General features: G+C 36.0%; 1 protein-coding gene across 1 annotated transcript; it reads right to left on the bottom strand.

The window, feature by feature from the left end:
* Positions 1–1172: 1172 nt before the first annotated feature.
* Positions 1173–5671, bottom strand: LOC130723113 (calcineurin B-like protein 3). The gene is made up of 10 exons (XM_057574066.1): positions 5492–5671; positions 4572–4618; positions 4334–4488; positions 3986–4068; positions 3773–3832; positions 2685–2793; positions 2496–2548; positions 2323–2403; positions 2082–2194; positions 1173–1532 (listed from the first exon to the last, which is right to left on the bottom strand). Exons 3-10 carry the CDS (start codon positions 4455–4457, stop codon positions 1475–1477), a joined length of 681 nt encoding a protein of 226 aa, XP_057430049.1. The 5' UTR covers positions 4458–4488; positions 4572–4618; positions 5492–5671; the 3' UTR covers positions 1173–1474.
* Between the last annotated feature and the right edge of the window lie 11476 nt (positions 5672–17147).

The following is a 17147-nucleotide window of genomic DNA, read 5'->3' on the forward strand; positions in this document are numbered from 1 at the left end:
GAACTGTTCTTTTGGAACTGGAGCGATTTTGAAGCTGTTGATGATGATGAAAAAGAAGAAGATGAAGTGATAATTTAAGCTTGATTGATTAATTTTATTGCTAATTCATCGATTCCTTGTTCTCTGATTGCATTTGCTTGCGTATGAATTTCAAAGCAACACAGAACCCGGTGTTGAATATTGCTTGTTTGCTATGTTGTTGCGTTTCAGATCTGGGCTATGTTACAAGTTGGGAAGCAACAAGTTAAGGAATGAATTGTGAGAGGAAATTGAAAGGAGAAGAAGAGGCAAACCACCATGGCTTCTTCCTCCAGCCGCCACGAGGAAGCCACCACCACCACAAACTCTTCTCCTTCCTTTTCCCCTGTTCCAGCCGCGAGCACCACTACCTCCACGTCTCATTCACGAAGCAACAACGGAGCCACCACGAAACCCTAGTCGTCGCCATCTTCAATCCCTGATCTCCGGCAAACCACTCACCATTTGGAGAAACCAACACCACCACTGCACTCCCCTCACCGTCCGCAACAAAACCCCTCAAGAAATTTTTCGTTCCGCCGTTCTCCGTCGGCGAGCCTCCGACTTGCAACTGGCCATATCTCTGGCCTCCATTGGCCACGTAACCACCACCATCGTGCTCTACACGAAGTGAGGAACAAGACCATCTACTCCTTTTCTTCCGCGGCGATAGCGCCGCCACGGGCTGCTGTGCTCCGTCATCTTCTCCGGCCAACCTCGCCGGAAAAATCTGCAAAACGTTTTAAAGATTCAAGCTTTCTTGGTTAGGTTTGTTGTTTTTAGGGTGAAGGGTTTAATTTAGGGATTAGAAATTAACCCTAAATTAATTTTTGTGATTAATAAATATGTTTTTTTTTAAAAACCGGGAAAACCTGCAATAGCAGGTCAAAAAGGGGGTGGTGCAACTTTACACCACAAAAAAGTGGTGTAAAGTCCAATAAAAAAGAGGTTGTCTTAAATGACCCATGAGAAAGTTTGAGTTAAATAACTCATCATCCAATCACATCGAAGATAAGTGATGTGAAATTTCTATATTTTATTTATTAATTTATTTTCAACTCACTTATCTTCAATGTGATTGAATGATGGATTATTTAACCCAAACTTTCTCATGGGTCATTTAGATAACCCCAATAAAAAATTGTAAAATAAACTTTGAAAGAAAAGAAATATACTATTTCCACTCTACAATGCTATATGAGACTCTCACATGAAAGAAATGGGAACCACAAATTTGTCTGGAAGTTTAAACAAAAAAAAATCAAAGGTGTCTGTCTTGACTCTTGAGAAAAATAAACCACAGCAGATGAATCCGCAAAACCAATTATCTTAATAAAAAATATAACCAATATAAGGAAATCAAGCTATCTGCTATGCTACACAAGAGGTGGCTCTGCAACCCAAAGGCAAAGAAACCAAAGGTAATAAAATTATCAACTGAATAATAGGCCTGCCTTCAAGTATCGTCTACTTGTGAATGGAATACAAAGCTTGGGAATGTTGTGGTGATGTCCCTGTTCAAACACATGAAAGTAAATATCAGAGGGCCAGTGAAAGTAAAAATGGAACTAGTTCATATAATGCTTCTATAATACACACCAAGTGAGGGGAAACCTAAACACATAGCATGTTAGATCAGCTTATTTCTCCTCAGAAACAATTCTGGCAGCCAGAATCTACTCACAAACTTTTTCCCAGAATTGATTATGACTTCAGAATCATTTATAGAAAATTTCCAAACATGCTAACAGCAAGTGTGTATGCATCAAGAGGTTCAAGCTAATTCCTTTCTGAATTGAAAGTTCAGTTTTCATTTTTGAGTCACTATTTTCAAAACTAGAAAGAAAGTAACAGCCCTTCAAATTGAATTTGGCATTAGTGTAAATTAATCAACATAGACTGAAGGCATGAGTAAGAAAAATCTTTTCATTTTGAAGGACTGCTACTTTGCTTTCTAGTTTCTGTTAACAAAGACTGTTATAAAGGAGAAGGTTATTTGGTTCTCTCCATTTTGAATAGAGTACCCACATAAATTGATTAGAAAAAATTAAATTAAAAATTACTTGAGATATTGAAGGGTCATGTTCTTCAGAAGTGACGGGTGGCGCAAAACAAGGTTCCGCCATTCCTCCTTGTCAATCTTGCCATCATGCTTTGTATCTGCTTCCTCAAAAGTCTGCAGAAACCCAAAATGTAATGTTGAAAGTTGAAACTATCCAAGTTAATTTTCAAAAAGAGAATATGTGACAATAAAGACTCTTGTAAATAATTGGGAATGCATGTGATAGAAGAATGGGGTGGCACCTTGTCAATTATACTTTCTATAACATCATCTGATAGATTCATACCAGATTCTGCCAGGGTAGCAACTACCATTTGCTTCACCTATATAAAAACAAGAAAAAAACAGGTTTGTCTCAAATGAGGAGTAAAAAGAAAAAAACTAGAACGGTTCTGTGAGTCTAAGTAGTAAGTACCTCCTGCCTTTCAATAAAACCCTGCTGCTTCAGATCATACAGTTGAAAAGAAACTGCAACAAGATAAATTTGGCAATATAAGTAAATTAAAGAATTGTTCCGATTGTGCATCTGTCTCAAAATTTAAAAGCTCGAGTATAGAAAATTGATCTTAAATGGTAAACATAAGGGGAAAAAAACACAACATACACTCGATCTTATCGTCGATAGGGGCATTTGGGTGGAAAACAGAGAGAGCGCGAGCAAACTCTTCAAAACCTAGTATCCCATTGTGCTTTGTGTCGAACAAATCAAATACCTAATAGAATTAGAGAGAAGCTCATATGAGATAACAACTAGGAGTAATATAAATCAATCTTTGAACATGTTATAGAAAACGGAGCAAAATATAATGTAGAAACGATTTTAAACTGGTCTAGAAAGTAGAAAGTACATTTGCTTGAAAAGTTAGGGAAGATTTGAGAAAGAAAATGCATAAATATGCTCTGTATATTAAGCCAGAGGTTTAGTACCAATGTACCATAATTTGCATTGTGCAAATACATTACTTTTGCATGTAAATAAAATGGCTCATAATCATATTATACATTGTCATCTTACTTTCTAGTTTACACATCACAAACATGCACGCGCGTGCGTGACACACACAGACTACAAGGCTTTTGAAATTATATTCCTTCCGGTGTAAAAAGTTAAACATGATTTTCATAATTTCATGTTTAGTGAACCATTCAAGCTAGTATACACAAACAAACATGACACTCTAGTGCACAGCATATACGTGCACCCATATTAAATTTCAACTCTTCCTGAAATGCCCACAAGAGCACCTGCCTCAATCGCACTCTCGTATCTCGATCTTAATCCAAGACCACAATAGAAAAGAAAGCCTCATAGTAATAAGAAAGAAATCTTCAAGATGTATAAATCACAACTTAAACTAACGTAATAGCACAATCTCCAACTTTTCCTGGACCAACATGAAGAGAGAAAATAGGTGGGAAAACAGACTGAGCATTTTGAAATGACTAGACAGGGAGATTGATATAGATGACAAAATGCTAACAAAGTTTCTTTCCAAGATCGCCAACAATCAATAAATAAAAATAAACAAGGAGGACATTCCTACTTCAGTCATTTAGCATTAAACAGGGACAGCAATTTTTTCTTTGTATGTGTGGATTCATATGATCAAAGAAAGAGATTTTCATGCTTCAAAGTAATGATAGTTGAAACGAAAATAAGATAAAGAGGATAAAAAGAAAAGAATGCAGTACCCGATCAGCAAACAAGCTTTCTTTTTTATTCGTCTTGAACAATGCCAATTGAAACTCTTCCTGCAAATGATATAATATACATGTTTTCTTTCATCAGAGCTTAAAAAACTCAATTAATGCTATACAAACGAGGAGTGCTAAAGTGAGTGTTGCTAGCATTTTTCTATACAATATGTCTTAAACACAAGTTGTTCAATAACAAAAAGGACAAACCTTGTTTATCAGCCCATCATCAATTACAGCACTGCTGATCTTTTTGAAGAGTTCATATAGTGCTTCTATTTCACTTACACTGACTGCAGGCATGTGTAAAATAGTTAACTATCATCAGTACAAGTATGTTTATTAATTTCCAAAGAGCAGTGTGAAAGGTAATCGCATCAAGCAATAACAAGACAACTGCATGCTCTCTAAGCAATGTCACAAGATACAGGATTCTATAAGTAATATTCTCAATTATCAGACGCAAGTTGGAAAATCAAAATTCATTTATACTATACTTTTGTAAGAACAGAAGTGGCAATTAATGAATCACAAGCATAAACTAAGGTTAATACATACACACTGTCTCCCTAGCAAGAAGTTCAGGATCTTCAAGGCCTCTTGGCTGGTTATATATATCAATGTCACAACAACGCAATAGCGAAGCAAGTAAAGGCTTAAGTCCCTCTAAACACTGCAACATGATATCTTTTGCAAATCAGAACACTCCATAACTGTTCAAAGAATAAATTAGTCAGACATTCCATGAAGTTCACCCCTCATAAAGTCATTATAAGTTTGCACATGAAAAGCGAACCTTTTAACCATTTCCAACTTCAAGTGACCAATCCCAACTGACAATATCTGCAAAATTTGAACCGCAACAGTGTGAACAAAATATTGTTTCAGAATTGAAGTAAAAGATCTATCAGACTACCACCTATGATATTATAAACTACCCAATTCGGAAACAGGACATGGCAAGTTCCAAATTTTAACCATGAAATTGCACATAAATTTGCAATTACTTATTACATCATACAAAAAGTGTCAGCATTCAAGAACAATAAATTGTGTATTCCTTTCTTCCTTCATCTTTTGAAGCACATGAAATTGGTTATATAAATTTGTAGGTAAGTGAAAACTATATTTCAAAGTTTTATGTTGTTGCAGTGGATTGGCTACATAGAATTGTCAGATATCCAAAAGTACAAAAAAGGAACTCCACATAGAACCATACACACAACAACAGCAACAACAACAACAACTCAACAACAATTAGCAACATCAATCAAGCTTTGATAGTTCCACAAGGTGAGGCAAGGCTACGTTGGCCATATCAAATACCAAATTATCAAAAGTCCATAATTGCAGAAACCACAAGAATTACATCTCTTCTCTGCATCCAAGCCACTGATAAACTTGGATCCATGATCCCAAACCCAGCTACACACAGAAAACCAATCAAAATCCCCCAGAACAAATACCAGATTCAAAATTCAATAATCCAACAACAAAAAGGTTCTGAATTCAAGGCCATTAACTCATGCATGAAAAACATCGATTTAGATGAACCAGCAGTAAACCAAGACGATGAAGAACAAAAAAGAAACGAAATTTACAGAAATCCGAAGAACCCCACATCAAAATTTATGATAAAAACATTAACCGTGGTCTCTCCTAAGATTAACAAGCAATCAGCTGAAGTGGGTATAGAGAAAAATCAATCAAACAAACCTTGGATGCAAAAATGAAAATCCACAATAGAGAGATTGAATGAATGATAGATAGAGCTAATTTTGAATGGTGAATGAAGGCAACTACTCAATGGTGATTGGGACGAATCTGTATGTGCGTGGTGAGGGTGATGAATGAAAGTGATATCGTTGATGACAGATAGAGTACAACCTATGTACACCTTTGACGACATGTTTAACAGACTTACCCCACTTATTTCAATTCATCTTAGATTAAACAATAAATCATATACAAATTTCATATTTTTAACTTTATTTTATTTATAAATAATCAAATGAGATGTGGTTAAATATCTCATTAAGTAATCTAGACAACCTTATATCATATCAAAAGGGGTTGTTAAATATTTTTGATTTCTTTTTGTTACTTTCTCTTTTTATTTATTCTTTTTCAATCAGATCACTAGTTGTATCACTTATTTTTCTCTTATTGTAGGTGAAGAGCCAGAGTTCGAATCTCAATGAGGGATAATTTATACTAACTTATTAGTAACAACTAACATTTGCCTATAAAAAAACTTATTTTTTCTATATCTCTTTAGTTGTACTTTGAATTGAGGTGTCAAGATACATTTTTCGGTTGTTAAACTTTCCAAATTGTATCAGTAAAAAGATATAAATAAAAGTAAATATTTATTTGTTGACAAAACAAAATAAAAAATATCAAATATATTTTTTCCATGCAAAAACATATTTTTCTTACCCCCTCTAGATATATCTCTTTGATTTTGGTCTCTCATCAAGTCAACATTCTTTCGTATAAATCCGATGAGTCATCATATCATATCAATCAATATCAATATCATCAATCAATATATATTAGAAAAGAACAATTTTTATCTGGCTGATTTAGTGATGTGGCAGCACTAGGTTAATTTTCATAAAAAATTTCACGTGTCAACCTCAAGATAATTCTCATAAAAAAATTTCACGTGTCATTCCATTAGATAACTTCTCTTTTGTTGTGTTATTTTATCTTAAAACCGAATTTTAAAAGATTTGTCATAATTATCTAAGATTTACCGCTCCTTACTAAGTTTATTTCATCAATCTATCAACCAAAAAAAATCTTATCTACCAAAAACAAAATTTATTTCATCAATCTTGATTTAAATAGATTATAAATATGTTTAATTATTTTAGGAAATTAAAGCAGTTATTATTTGATGGATACAAGGAAGATTATAATATTTGATTTGATTGGTTTCCAAATATTTAAGAAAATGAAATGTTTTAATAATCATTCCAAAAATAATAAATTGTTATAGAAAAAATGGGGAAAGAGGAATTTGAAAGAAGGGATGAATTGGGGGTTGGGGGGGGGGGACAATTAATGGGGAAAGGGGAAAAAGATATAAAAAAACTGAAAAATTAAAATGACATATGAGAGAAAAGAGAGAGGAATGAAACTGAGGAAGAAAAGAAGACAATTAAAGGAGAATTAATGGGTCAGAAAAGGGGAGAGCACATATTTAGAACAATTTTTAAAACACACTCCCCCCGTTCCTATTTAACTGTCCAGGAAGAGAAGAAACACACATATTAAGGAGTGCAATTAATTTTGTTACTTTTCATAAAAGTTTTATTTGATTTCTTATTTCACCCTTTAAAATGTATATTATCTTTCCTCATTTATTGTTCTGCAAGGGCATTTCTTGGAAAAACATCATTTAATGCTGTCTTGAAACTCTAAGTTGACAGATATATAGGAACAAATTTTTTTCTTCAAAGTGGACAGTTAATAAGGAACGGATGGAGTAGATAACTTAGAATTTAAAAAATAATAACTGAAAACGAACTCGCATAATTACGTTTATGATTAATTAATGTATTAAATATAATAGACATATTCCCCGTACGGCAAAAAAAACACTAGTAATTGTACATAAAAGAGTCACTCCTTTGAGTGAGCTACTATACCACATGTTGATTTCTTACATATCGACTAGTTCAGAGTAAGGGTCATAATGAAATAGAATGAAATATTTTAATGACTCCACAAAGGTTTCTTCTCTAAAAATGATACTTATTGATGAAAAGGTTATCTTCTCTATTGTAATGGTTTAGTTACTGACATACTAACTTTTTCTTAATAATTAGAGTGGTACACTAATTTTTTTTAAAAAAAGAGTGGTACATTCATCCTATTGCTCGACGCGATTTCATAAAAAAATATGATGTCCAGATGGAGGAGAGGTTATTATGTATCATAACACTGACTCTCGAATTAAGACATCAACGAATCAGTTCAGATTGAACTTCACGGAGAATACAAAGATCACCACAACTAATTTTAAAGGATTCTCAAACATTTTTCAAAGTTTGTCCCCTTTGTTGAAAATTCACACAATTTTAGATAGATAAATATCAATATTTATCAAATTCCACCACTTTAACTCTTACACTATTGCACTCCTTTTTTGTTGTTGTCGAGGATGTTATTTAGACCAAAATGATTATAATTAAATATATTTTAGTTAAATAACTTAACGAAAATTTGATTTAATTTGATATATAAGTAATTTTTAAAGTTTAACCACACAGTAAAATTGATATATATGTTTTTTTATTTAAAAGGACAAACTTAATATGCCATCTGACTATACAAAATTATTTTATTTAAATACAGGGGAAATAATTAATAATTGCTTAGCACAGAATAGGTACCAAACTTTGGATATAAATCTTTGTAAGTGTTTAAAGAAGTAAAAAAATGTATTAACAAATGTTAGCTAAAAATATTGTTTTTGAAACCAAAATAATATATATTGATATAGGCTCAAAAGAAATATGGGGGTTAATCTTGAAAAATATTATAATGCACAAAGATTTAACAAATCACTATTTAAACATATATAAAACGAAAATCTCAACCACGAAAGATAACACCTAAAGATCAAAAATCTCCAAAAAAACACACAGATTGCTAAAGAAGATCCCAACTACCAAGAACCCTACCAGCATGAACGCATGCTTCAACCAAGAAGACAAACTATAATCGAAATCCCGATGACAGAACCATCCAACCACTGGGAAAGGGCCTCCAAAGTTCAACCAGAAAGGGATCCTATCAAACCACTCTAAAAAGCACCCAAAAAACAAAGATCTGAAGCAACATCACCGTCTTCCCCTCAACGCCTCCATCACCTATGTTGTTCCTTTGTTATGATTGTCTGCATTTTAACTAATGTATGTGTGTGCCAAGTTGTTGGACAAGATGTTGTAACATTGTGCTATGATATTTGTCCCTAGGAGACGTTCTGTTACTTGGCAGATTTTGTGAAGGTTTGTGACCAATTTAGGTTATTGACGGAAGCTTCTGTGCGCCATCAAGGGAGATATCTAGTGTTGTCAAACCCGGTTCAAAAGGGTTTGATTTGGAGTTATCTGTGGAAGTTTGTGTCTGCACCTTAAATCACGGTTTGAAGATTCTATGCAGATTTGTTACTAGTTTGGTTCTGAAACAACTTCCTGTTATTGTGTATGGGCTCTGTGTACTTTCAAGCCCATCGAAGACAAGGCCTGGAAGACTATTACTTATGAAGACCCAATACCTAGTTGCTAGGTGCTTACCGTGTGTTTTGCATTAAGGTTTATTGAGTTTATACTGAGTGTTCTCTTAGCAGCTTATACCGTGTGTTGTAAGCTAAGAGTTGTGTTGGTTGTGTGATCTTGAGATTTATCTTTCTACTCTTGTTGAAGTTCCATCACTGTGGCAGTGATTGAGAGTGAGAAAGTGAGATGGGCTCTCATACTTAGGGGGAAGACTAAGTAATAAGCCACAGGTAGAGATAGGTAGAAAAGGTAGATGAACTGAGGCAGTTTTGTTGAGACTTTTGTGTACAATTTCTCTATAATAGTGAATTATCTTTCTCGGGTGAAAACCCTCCAGACGTAGGTGATATTGCACTGAGCTGGGTTAACAATCTCTTGTGTGATTTTAGTGTTTATGTTCTTATACTTGCTTGATTGTTTGCTGTGATCTGTGTAATGTTATACAAGATGTCTTAGACATCTGGTAGAACATCTTTCCTACGGTTGCCAGAATTTCAATTGGCATCAGAGCATGCACCATGTTCTATTTTTGGGTGAGATCTAGGGAACTATTTCTGGTATTATGGACAACAGCAAGGAAGCATGATCTGTTCATAGACCATCAATCTTGGATGGTACTAACTATGATAACTGGAAAGCACGCATGATTGCATTTTTGAGATCAATTGATAGCAAGACCTGTAAATCTATTGTCAAAGGCTGGAAGCATCCTGTGAAGAGTGATAAAGAAGGAACCTCAACCACTGAACTGGATCCTGAGGAAGAATGGACCAAGGAAGATGATGATGAAGCACTAGGTAACTCAAAAGCACTGAATGCTATCTTTAATGGAGTGGACAAGAACATGTTCAGATTGATCAACACTTACACTGTTGCAAAGGATGCTTGGGAAATTCTCAGGGTGGCTCATGAAGGAACTACAAGAGTAAGAGTATCAAGGCTTCAACTTCTCACCACTCAATTTGAAAACCTGAAGATGAAGGAGGATGAAACTGTATCTGAATTTCATATGAGGGTGCGAGACATGGCAAATGCATCGTTTGCCTTGGAAGAACAAATGTCTAAAGAAAAGCTTGTAAGAAAGATTCTCAGGTCCTTTTACCTAAGAGATTGATATGCAGGTTACTGCCATTGAAGAAGCTCAGGATATTGGCAACATAAAGGTTGATGACCTCATTGACTCCTTGCAAACTTTTGAGATGTCTCTTAATGAAAGATCAGATAAGAAAAATAAAAGTATAACATTTGTGTCAAATACTGAAGATGATGATCTAAGTGAGAAGGATTATGATGATAATCAGTCTGAGACAATAGCACTGCTTGGAAGAAAATTCAACAAAGTTATGAGGAGGTTTGAAAGAAGGCCTAGGCCAAATGTGCCAGACAAGTGGTCTGACATAGTGAAGAACTCTGGTTATGCTCGTAGAAATAAAGAAGAAGACAAACCTAATAAAAGCAAAGGAGTTCAATGTCATGAATGTGAGGGGTATGGTCATATTAAGGCAGAATGTGCAACTTATCTGAAGAATCTAGGAAAAGGAATGGTGGCTACTTGGTCAGATGATGATTCAGAAGAGGAAGATGAACCTCAAGTCATGGGTCTTACTGTGAAATGTAACTCTGAAACTAAGTCAAGTGATGGTGAAATATCTGAGGAGGAACTTGCTGAAACTTATAAACTCTTATTCAATAACTGGAAGGATGCTTGTGAAAAGGGAAAGAAATTGGAAGGGACTTTAAACAACAACCTTCAAGAAGAAGTCACTGTTCTGAAGTTAAAAATGTTGAATAAAGGAACTGATGTGTTTGATCTGATCTTGGAAACAGGAACAAGTCTCCATCGAAGGAGTACAAGGCATTAAATACACCTGACGAGAAGACCGTTTGATCCAACGACTAGTTTTCAAGTTGCTCTACACGCTCCAACAACTCTCAACATATTCAAGCAACACTTAAAGTATAAAAGGACAACCTGAAGAAGTTCAGACTAAAGAAAATAAGCTATAACTTTTCAACCGAACTATTTCTTCAAAGAGCTCAAGAGTCAAATCCTTTCATCGTCTGAGAGAAGAACCACAGAGTCAAATCCTCTATCCAATTCTCTGTAGATCCTGAACACAAAGTAAAACCTTAGAGTCAAACGTCATCCAAACACATTGTAGTTCATTGCGCTGTAAAAGACTACAATCCCTCTTGTGAGAAGAAAAACCCTGTAAAACCATACGATCTTGCAAAATATCATAGGAGTCCTGTAAAATACTTGTTGTGGGAGGAGTCCTGTACAATACTTGTTAGGAGGAGTTCTTAGAATACTTGTTGGGAGAAGTCATGTAGAATACTTGGAGGATTCCTATCGAATACTCATTGGGAGAAGTCATATCGAATACTTGTTGTAGGAGAAATCCTTGATACTTGATAGTGAAAATGTTGGTTGAGCCAAGGACTGGACATATCCCCATCGTTTGTGGGTGAACCATGATATATTGTTGTGTGCTTATTGTTCATTTCTTTACCGCTTTTATATCCGCTGTCGTTAACGATTGCTAAAACATTTTCTAAACTTATAATCGTTTGAAAACTCAAGTTTTAAGGGAACACAATTCAAACCCCCCTTTCTTGTGTTACTTTTTCTGATATCAATTTATTCTTACAAGGTACTATATTTCTTCCTTAAAATTTCTATCTACGCGAATGCTTTAAATAGATGTATTCCTTTTTTGGTTCTCATTATCCCTTATCGTTCTTAATTGTAGATTTTGAGAGAACTTGCTTATATTCACAATAGCACTGGAGTGTGTCACAAGGATATAAAACCTCAAAATCTACTTGTATATATTAACACCAAAACTTTATCATTTGGTTATTGTACTTGTGTGTTACCAACTGAATTGAACTTGCATATCGATATAATATTTGTGTTGTTAAGTCTGTTTTTATTTTGTGAAAATTTATGAACCTGCAAAACCTTTAGAAGATGTTTTGAATATGTGAAAGTTTAAGTTTGAGCATTTATATATTGATTCCTTACATTCCCTTCACGATGGAGAAAGAGTGATTTTTGGTTTTATCTTCTGGATGTTGTCATAACAGGTCAATCCTCACACCCACCAGTTCAAGATATGTGACTTTGGAAGTGCTAAAGTCTAAGTCTGCTCATTCTTGACCTGAAAAACCCATTGTTTGTTTTCAATGCATGTCTAATGTTTTATCATGACCAAATGTTGTACATGTTTTAGAAATAAAAAGTGAGTCGAACATATCTTACATCTGCTCTTATTATTGTGATTTTTTATTATTTCATTACCTTTCTTAAGTCTTAGTAAAAACCCCCATATCTAGTGAAAACGCCTTGGCTGAGGGGAAGGCCCAAGAAAACCAAGAAATGGGGTAGAAAGAAGATTGGTCTGGTTGATAGCTTCATGGGACTGAGTAAGTGGAGGAAGATGTTGTGAAGCCAACTGGGAGAGAGCTGATGGTGCTACCGGCAGAGCTGTCGAAGCCTTATGGAGATTTTGAAGTTGATTAGAGTAGCACAAGAAAGGGGGTTTGAATTGTGCCCTCCAACAACTTGGTTTTCCAAACGATAGAAAGATTCGTCATCTTTGTTGAAATCGTTTGGTGCAACGAAAAAGTAAGAGTAGGAAAGCAGACGAAGCACACCACCATTTTTATCATGTTCACCCACAGAACGATAGGGCTACATCCAGTCCTTGGCTGCTCAAGTATCAAAGACTTCTCCTTACAAGTATTATTTATACCCTACATCTTCAGGCATAACAAGTATTCTTTTGCCACTGCCTCTCCAGGCATTACAAGTATTCTTTTGCAACTGCCTATCCAGACATTAACGAGTATTGTTTTATCCCCACCTCTCTAGGCATAACAAGTATTCGAATGACTTCTCCATACAAGTATTATTAGGACTCCTCCTTACTAAGTATTATCAGGACTCCTCCCTTACAACAAGTATTATTCAGGACTTCTCCTTACAAGTATTATTTATCCCCTGCCTCTTCAGGTATAACAAGTATTCTTTTGCCACTGCCTCTCCACGCATTACAAGTATTTTTTTGCAACTGCCTCTCCAGACATTAACGAGTATTCTTTTACCCCTGCCTCTCCAGGCATAACAAGTATTTGAAGGACTTCTCCTTACAAGTATTATTAGGACTCCTCCTTGCTAAGTATTATCAGGACTCCTCCTTACAACAAGTATTATTCAGGACTTCTCCAAAAACAATCTTTCTCAAGGTCGTTTTTTTCTACATGAATCTCTTATACTAAGAGTTATTGTAGATTAATTAAGTTCGTGAATCATAAAGTATTTTTAGATGAGATTTGACTCTAAGACTATACTTCATGTTCTGTTTCATGAATGAGCTAGTTATAGATTTGACTCTTAAGTAAAAACTTATCCTTATGTTGAAGCAGACGATATTTATGATCATTTCTGAGTGATGAGCTCTCAGGCTTTTTTTCGCTTAATTTGGTTGAGCTTGAAAGCTCAATCATGGTGAGTATAGGCGCTAATTTGCAAGTCTTCAGATCTTCATTTTATACTCTTGAATCTAATGTGAGGGAAAGATAGTCGTTGGAGCGCGTTCTTCACAAAGCTTCTAGCTGTTGGATCAAACGGTACATTTGATACTTGATTCAGATGTGTTGCTGGCATTGTACTATTTGATTGAGAACTTTTGCCGAAAAGATGTATTATGTCAGCTTGTAAGTAGCATATGTCTAATCTTCTATCCGTTGGTGTAAAGATATGGAAATACGATATTGACACCTTTGTACTTGTAAGACCCAAGTTTTTCAGTTTATGTCAAGTGAAGAAAATCCTATTCACGATTAGGGTTGATGTATCGTGAAGGGAAACCTGAACAAGAGTTGACCAAATGAAATAAATTTATGAAGGAGAAAGTTCAGGAAAAGTCTAAGGATTGTATCAAAATCGATAAAAGGTATAGCACGATCGATTCGCTTAAACCTAGGACAAGAACCTTAAGAAAAGACTAAGTTCCACCCTTGGAACACTGTAGGAATTTATTCCAAAAATCTTCAAAGAAATGTTAGAACTTCTCTTATTCCTTATACGACAATCGTTTCGAGGCGAAACCCTAGAATCAACGAACGTCCGATTCCAATCATCGGAAGTTTGCCGAAACTAAAACCCTGATAGTTCAAAACCCTAGAATCAACCGACGATGAAGACTTTTTCTATTCGGAGCTTCAAATGAAGATTCTACACGCGTACACCCATTTCTCTTGATGATTTCAATCTTTCTTCAGAAGGAAGTTTTTTATTCCGACATTCAATGCAAAAAGTAACTTATCGGGTAAAATAGTTTTACACCGACTTTGCATTAGTCACCTAAAATACCAGGAAACCTCTTGTGAGTTTTGGTATTATGTCGCCAAAACCTATCTTAGAATTCACGGAGAATGAAGCCGGAAAAATCAGAATCGCGAAAATTTCATTTTCCTGCGTTTTTCCAACCTCTATATATAGCAAGAAAAGGAGAAAAAATGGCAAAACTTCACCATTTTCTCTCCCAAAACCCGCGAGCTTCACCAAGAGGAAGGAGGAAAAGATTTTCTTCATTTCTTGCTTGATCGTTGATCCAACAGTTGCTGCTTGAAGGTTTCGAGGTATAGTCGCTAATTCTTACCTCTGATCGTCTTTTCCATAGCTTTTCTCTATGTCTTTCTGTGCTCATAGTTTTGAGGTTTTTGCAAAACTATCCTGATAACTTCATTTTTGATTCTAAACATCTTCCCTACGTTCTCCTGAGTATGTTTAGCTAATAATACTGCGCTGATTCTCGAAAAACTACCGTCGAGTTTCAATTCTGCTTAAAATACCCATTTTGGGACAAAGCTTCGTCCTTTGGGCTGAAAACTATCGCCTTAGCTTAGTGCTAGTAGGATTAGTTGTCATAAACATCGTTGGTGACGTCCCCATCCAATTTGTTTTTCGAAATTTCAGTTTTGAAATTCTGAGCTAAAATATTGACCAAAATACCTCTGCGACAGTTTTCAATCCGATAATTTTTCCGAGTTTAGAATACCCTTAGTTACGGCTAATGATAGCATAGGAACCAAGTTTGATCGAAGAAAAATCGAGCCACCTAATTACCAATAGTGGTCGAGCACCCTAGGGGGGAGGGAGGAAAATTCCTTTTTCGAAAACTTGTCCTTTCGCGCTAGATTATCGTACCTCGGAGTATATACTACTTCGTGTAACCTTAGTGAGTATTGTTTGCTGAGTTTCTGACTCATTGTGATTGATTTCTGTGGTTTTGCTCTAAAGGTGCTTTTGAGGAATTTCCTGAAGAGCAAGGCATTGATTGTGAAGGAACTTTCGAAGATCACCCTGGAGAATCTACAGGTGAGGGCTTCTCACTGAATCCTTAGTTAATGCTTAGGGTCGATACTTCGACTTGATTTACTGTTTCCGCAGTTGTTTGTGTTTGATTGGAAAAAATGTTTTCTGAGGCTTCGGCTGACAATGTAGATGATTCATCTACTAAATGTTTTTGAGATTGAATTACATGGTACGTGCTAAGTGGGTAATCTAGGATGTGTGATGCATGCTTTATATGCTAAGTGCTACGTGATTATTCTAGAATATGTTGATATATGACATGTTGGTTGATTGTGCTGATTTAATTATGCCTTTGCAAGGATATCTGTGATTCTGAGTAGTGAGGATAGCGGGCAGGTCATGCCGATTTTATTTTGAGATTTTGGGGAAAGTTTGATAGGACGAATGAGATTCGGACCTTGTTATGGTTATGATGGATCGAGACATTCTCGGGGAGTTAATTGGGGATTATGGGATGTTGAAAACTCATAAGATTTGCGATAAGACTAAAATGATATTATTTTGTAAAGAAAACTCATAAGACATTAAACAACCTCTAAATCTTCAAATAATGATAATAAACTCGAAAGGAAGCTTAGGATGCAAATCTTAGTTTTGGAAAAACGAGAAGTGTCGTCGGATCCAAGTGTTGAGGAGATTGATAAGTTCTGAGTATGTTGATACTCTTGTGCTCTGGGAGCAGTTGTGTTGTTGGGCTATCCGGGGATAAGTCCGGGAAACAGGTAGTTTCCAAGTATGTGATACTCTGTGCTCGTTGAGCAGTTGTGACCATCGGATGGAGATGAGTCGGATGATTTGGAGATCATCATGAGTTATGTGTTGTTGTGAAGAAGTGTCTTTTGTCGCAGAATCGACTGTTACCTTAGGGTAAGCTTTTAGAGACTATAATTTAGCTAGAACACGTGGCGATGTGTCGAGTGAGGTCGGAGACGTTGTTTGGCTAATCATTTCGCATTCATGCACCATTAATGAGGTATTAACACGAGACGTACTTCGGACCTCGGTGGATTCCAAAATGGTCATAAGACCGGATTTCCGCGAAAGAGCGCTTGTAGGCGACTCTTAGTAGCAGACCGAAATGGCAGACCTTCGGGTTTACTGCTGATCTGACTACCGTTGTTGTTGGAGTAAGAGGCACGCGGGCCGAAATGGTCCCACCGTGGCTGGTGTTAGGGCTGATCCGTTTGATGTCCATCCCTTCCGGAATGCATTTGGTTAACTGGGTTAACCGCCATATCATTTCATGCAACATGCATACTGACTTAGTTGCTATGTGTGATTGATACTTGTTAAATCCTATTTGATGCATGCTATTTGTTATTATTGTTGTTTATATTCATTGTGGAGTATGCAACCCTAGGATGTTACCTCTAGCTATAAGCGTAAGTGGCTATTCTCTTATCTGTACCTATTGGGTTTATTACTTACATAATTCTTTGGAGTTGACCCTCGCGTCTTCTGTGTGTGATTTGGCGGACAACGCCTTTTGTCAGATGTCCATAGCGGACTGGTTCACAATGGTCCACCCTTCGGGGGGGATTAGATACGAGATGATAGACCAGGATGACCCCGGTTCGTGGGTGGTTGACCCCGCTAGCCATCGAGCGACGTACTCGGGGCGGATCATGGAGAACCATGTAGATAGGGTAGGATACTTGACGTCAGGAGTGCTGCGGAGATGCACTGTCAGTTTCAA

The sequence above is a fragment of the Lotus japonicus genome, chromosome 6 (genome assembly GCF_012489685.1).
Source record: "Lotus japonicus ecotype B-129 chromosome 6, LjGifu_v1.2".
Taxonomy (NCBI): Eukaryota; Viridiplantae; Streptophyta; class Magnoliopsida; order Fabales; family Fabaceae; genus Lotus; species Lotus japonicus.

Bases quoted from the DNA above. Each gene is read 5' to 3' on its own strand.
- LOC130723113 (XM_057574066.1), bottom strand. From the start codon at position 4,457: ATGTTGCAGTGTTTAGAGGGACTTAAGCCTTTACTTGCTTCGCTATTG. The intron at 2,549-2,684 runs GTATGTTGTGTT...ATCTTGTTGCAG, and splicing joins TATCGACGATAAGATCGAGT to TTTCTTTTCAACTGTATGAT. The intron at 2,404-2,495 runs GTACTTACTACT...GTTTTTATATAG, and splicing joins GTTTTATTGAAAGGCAGGAG to GTGAAGCAAATGGTAGTTGC.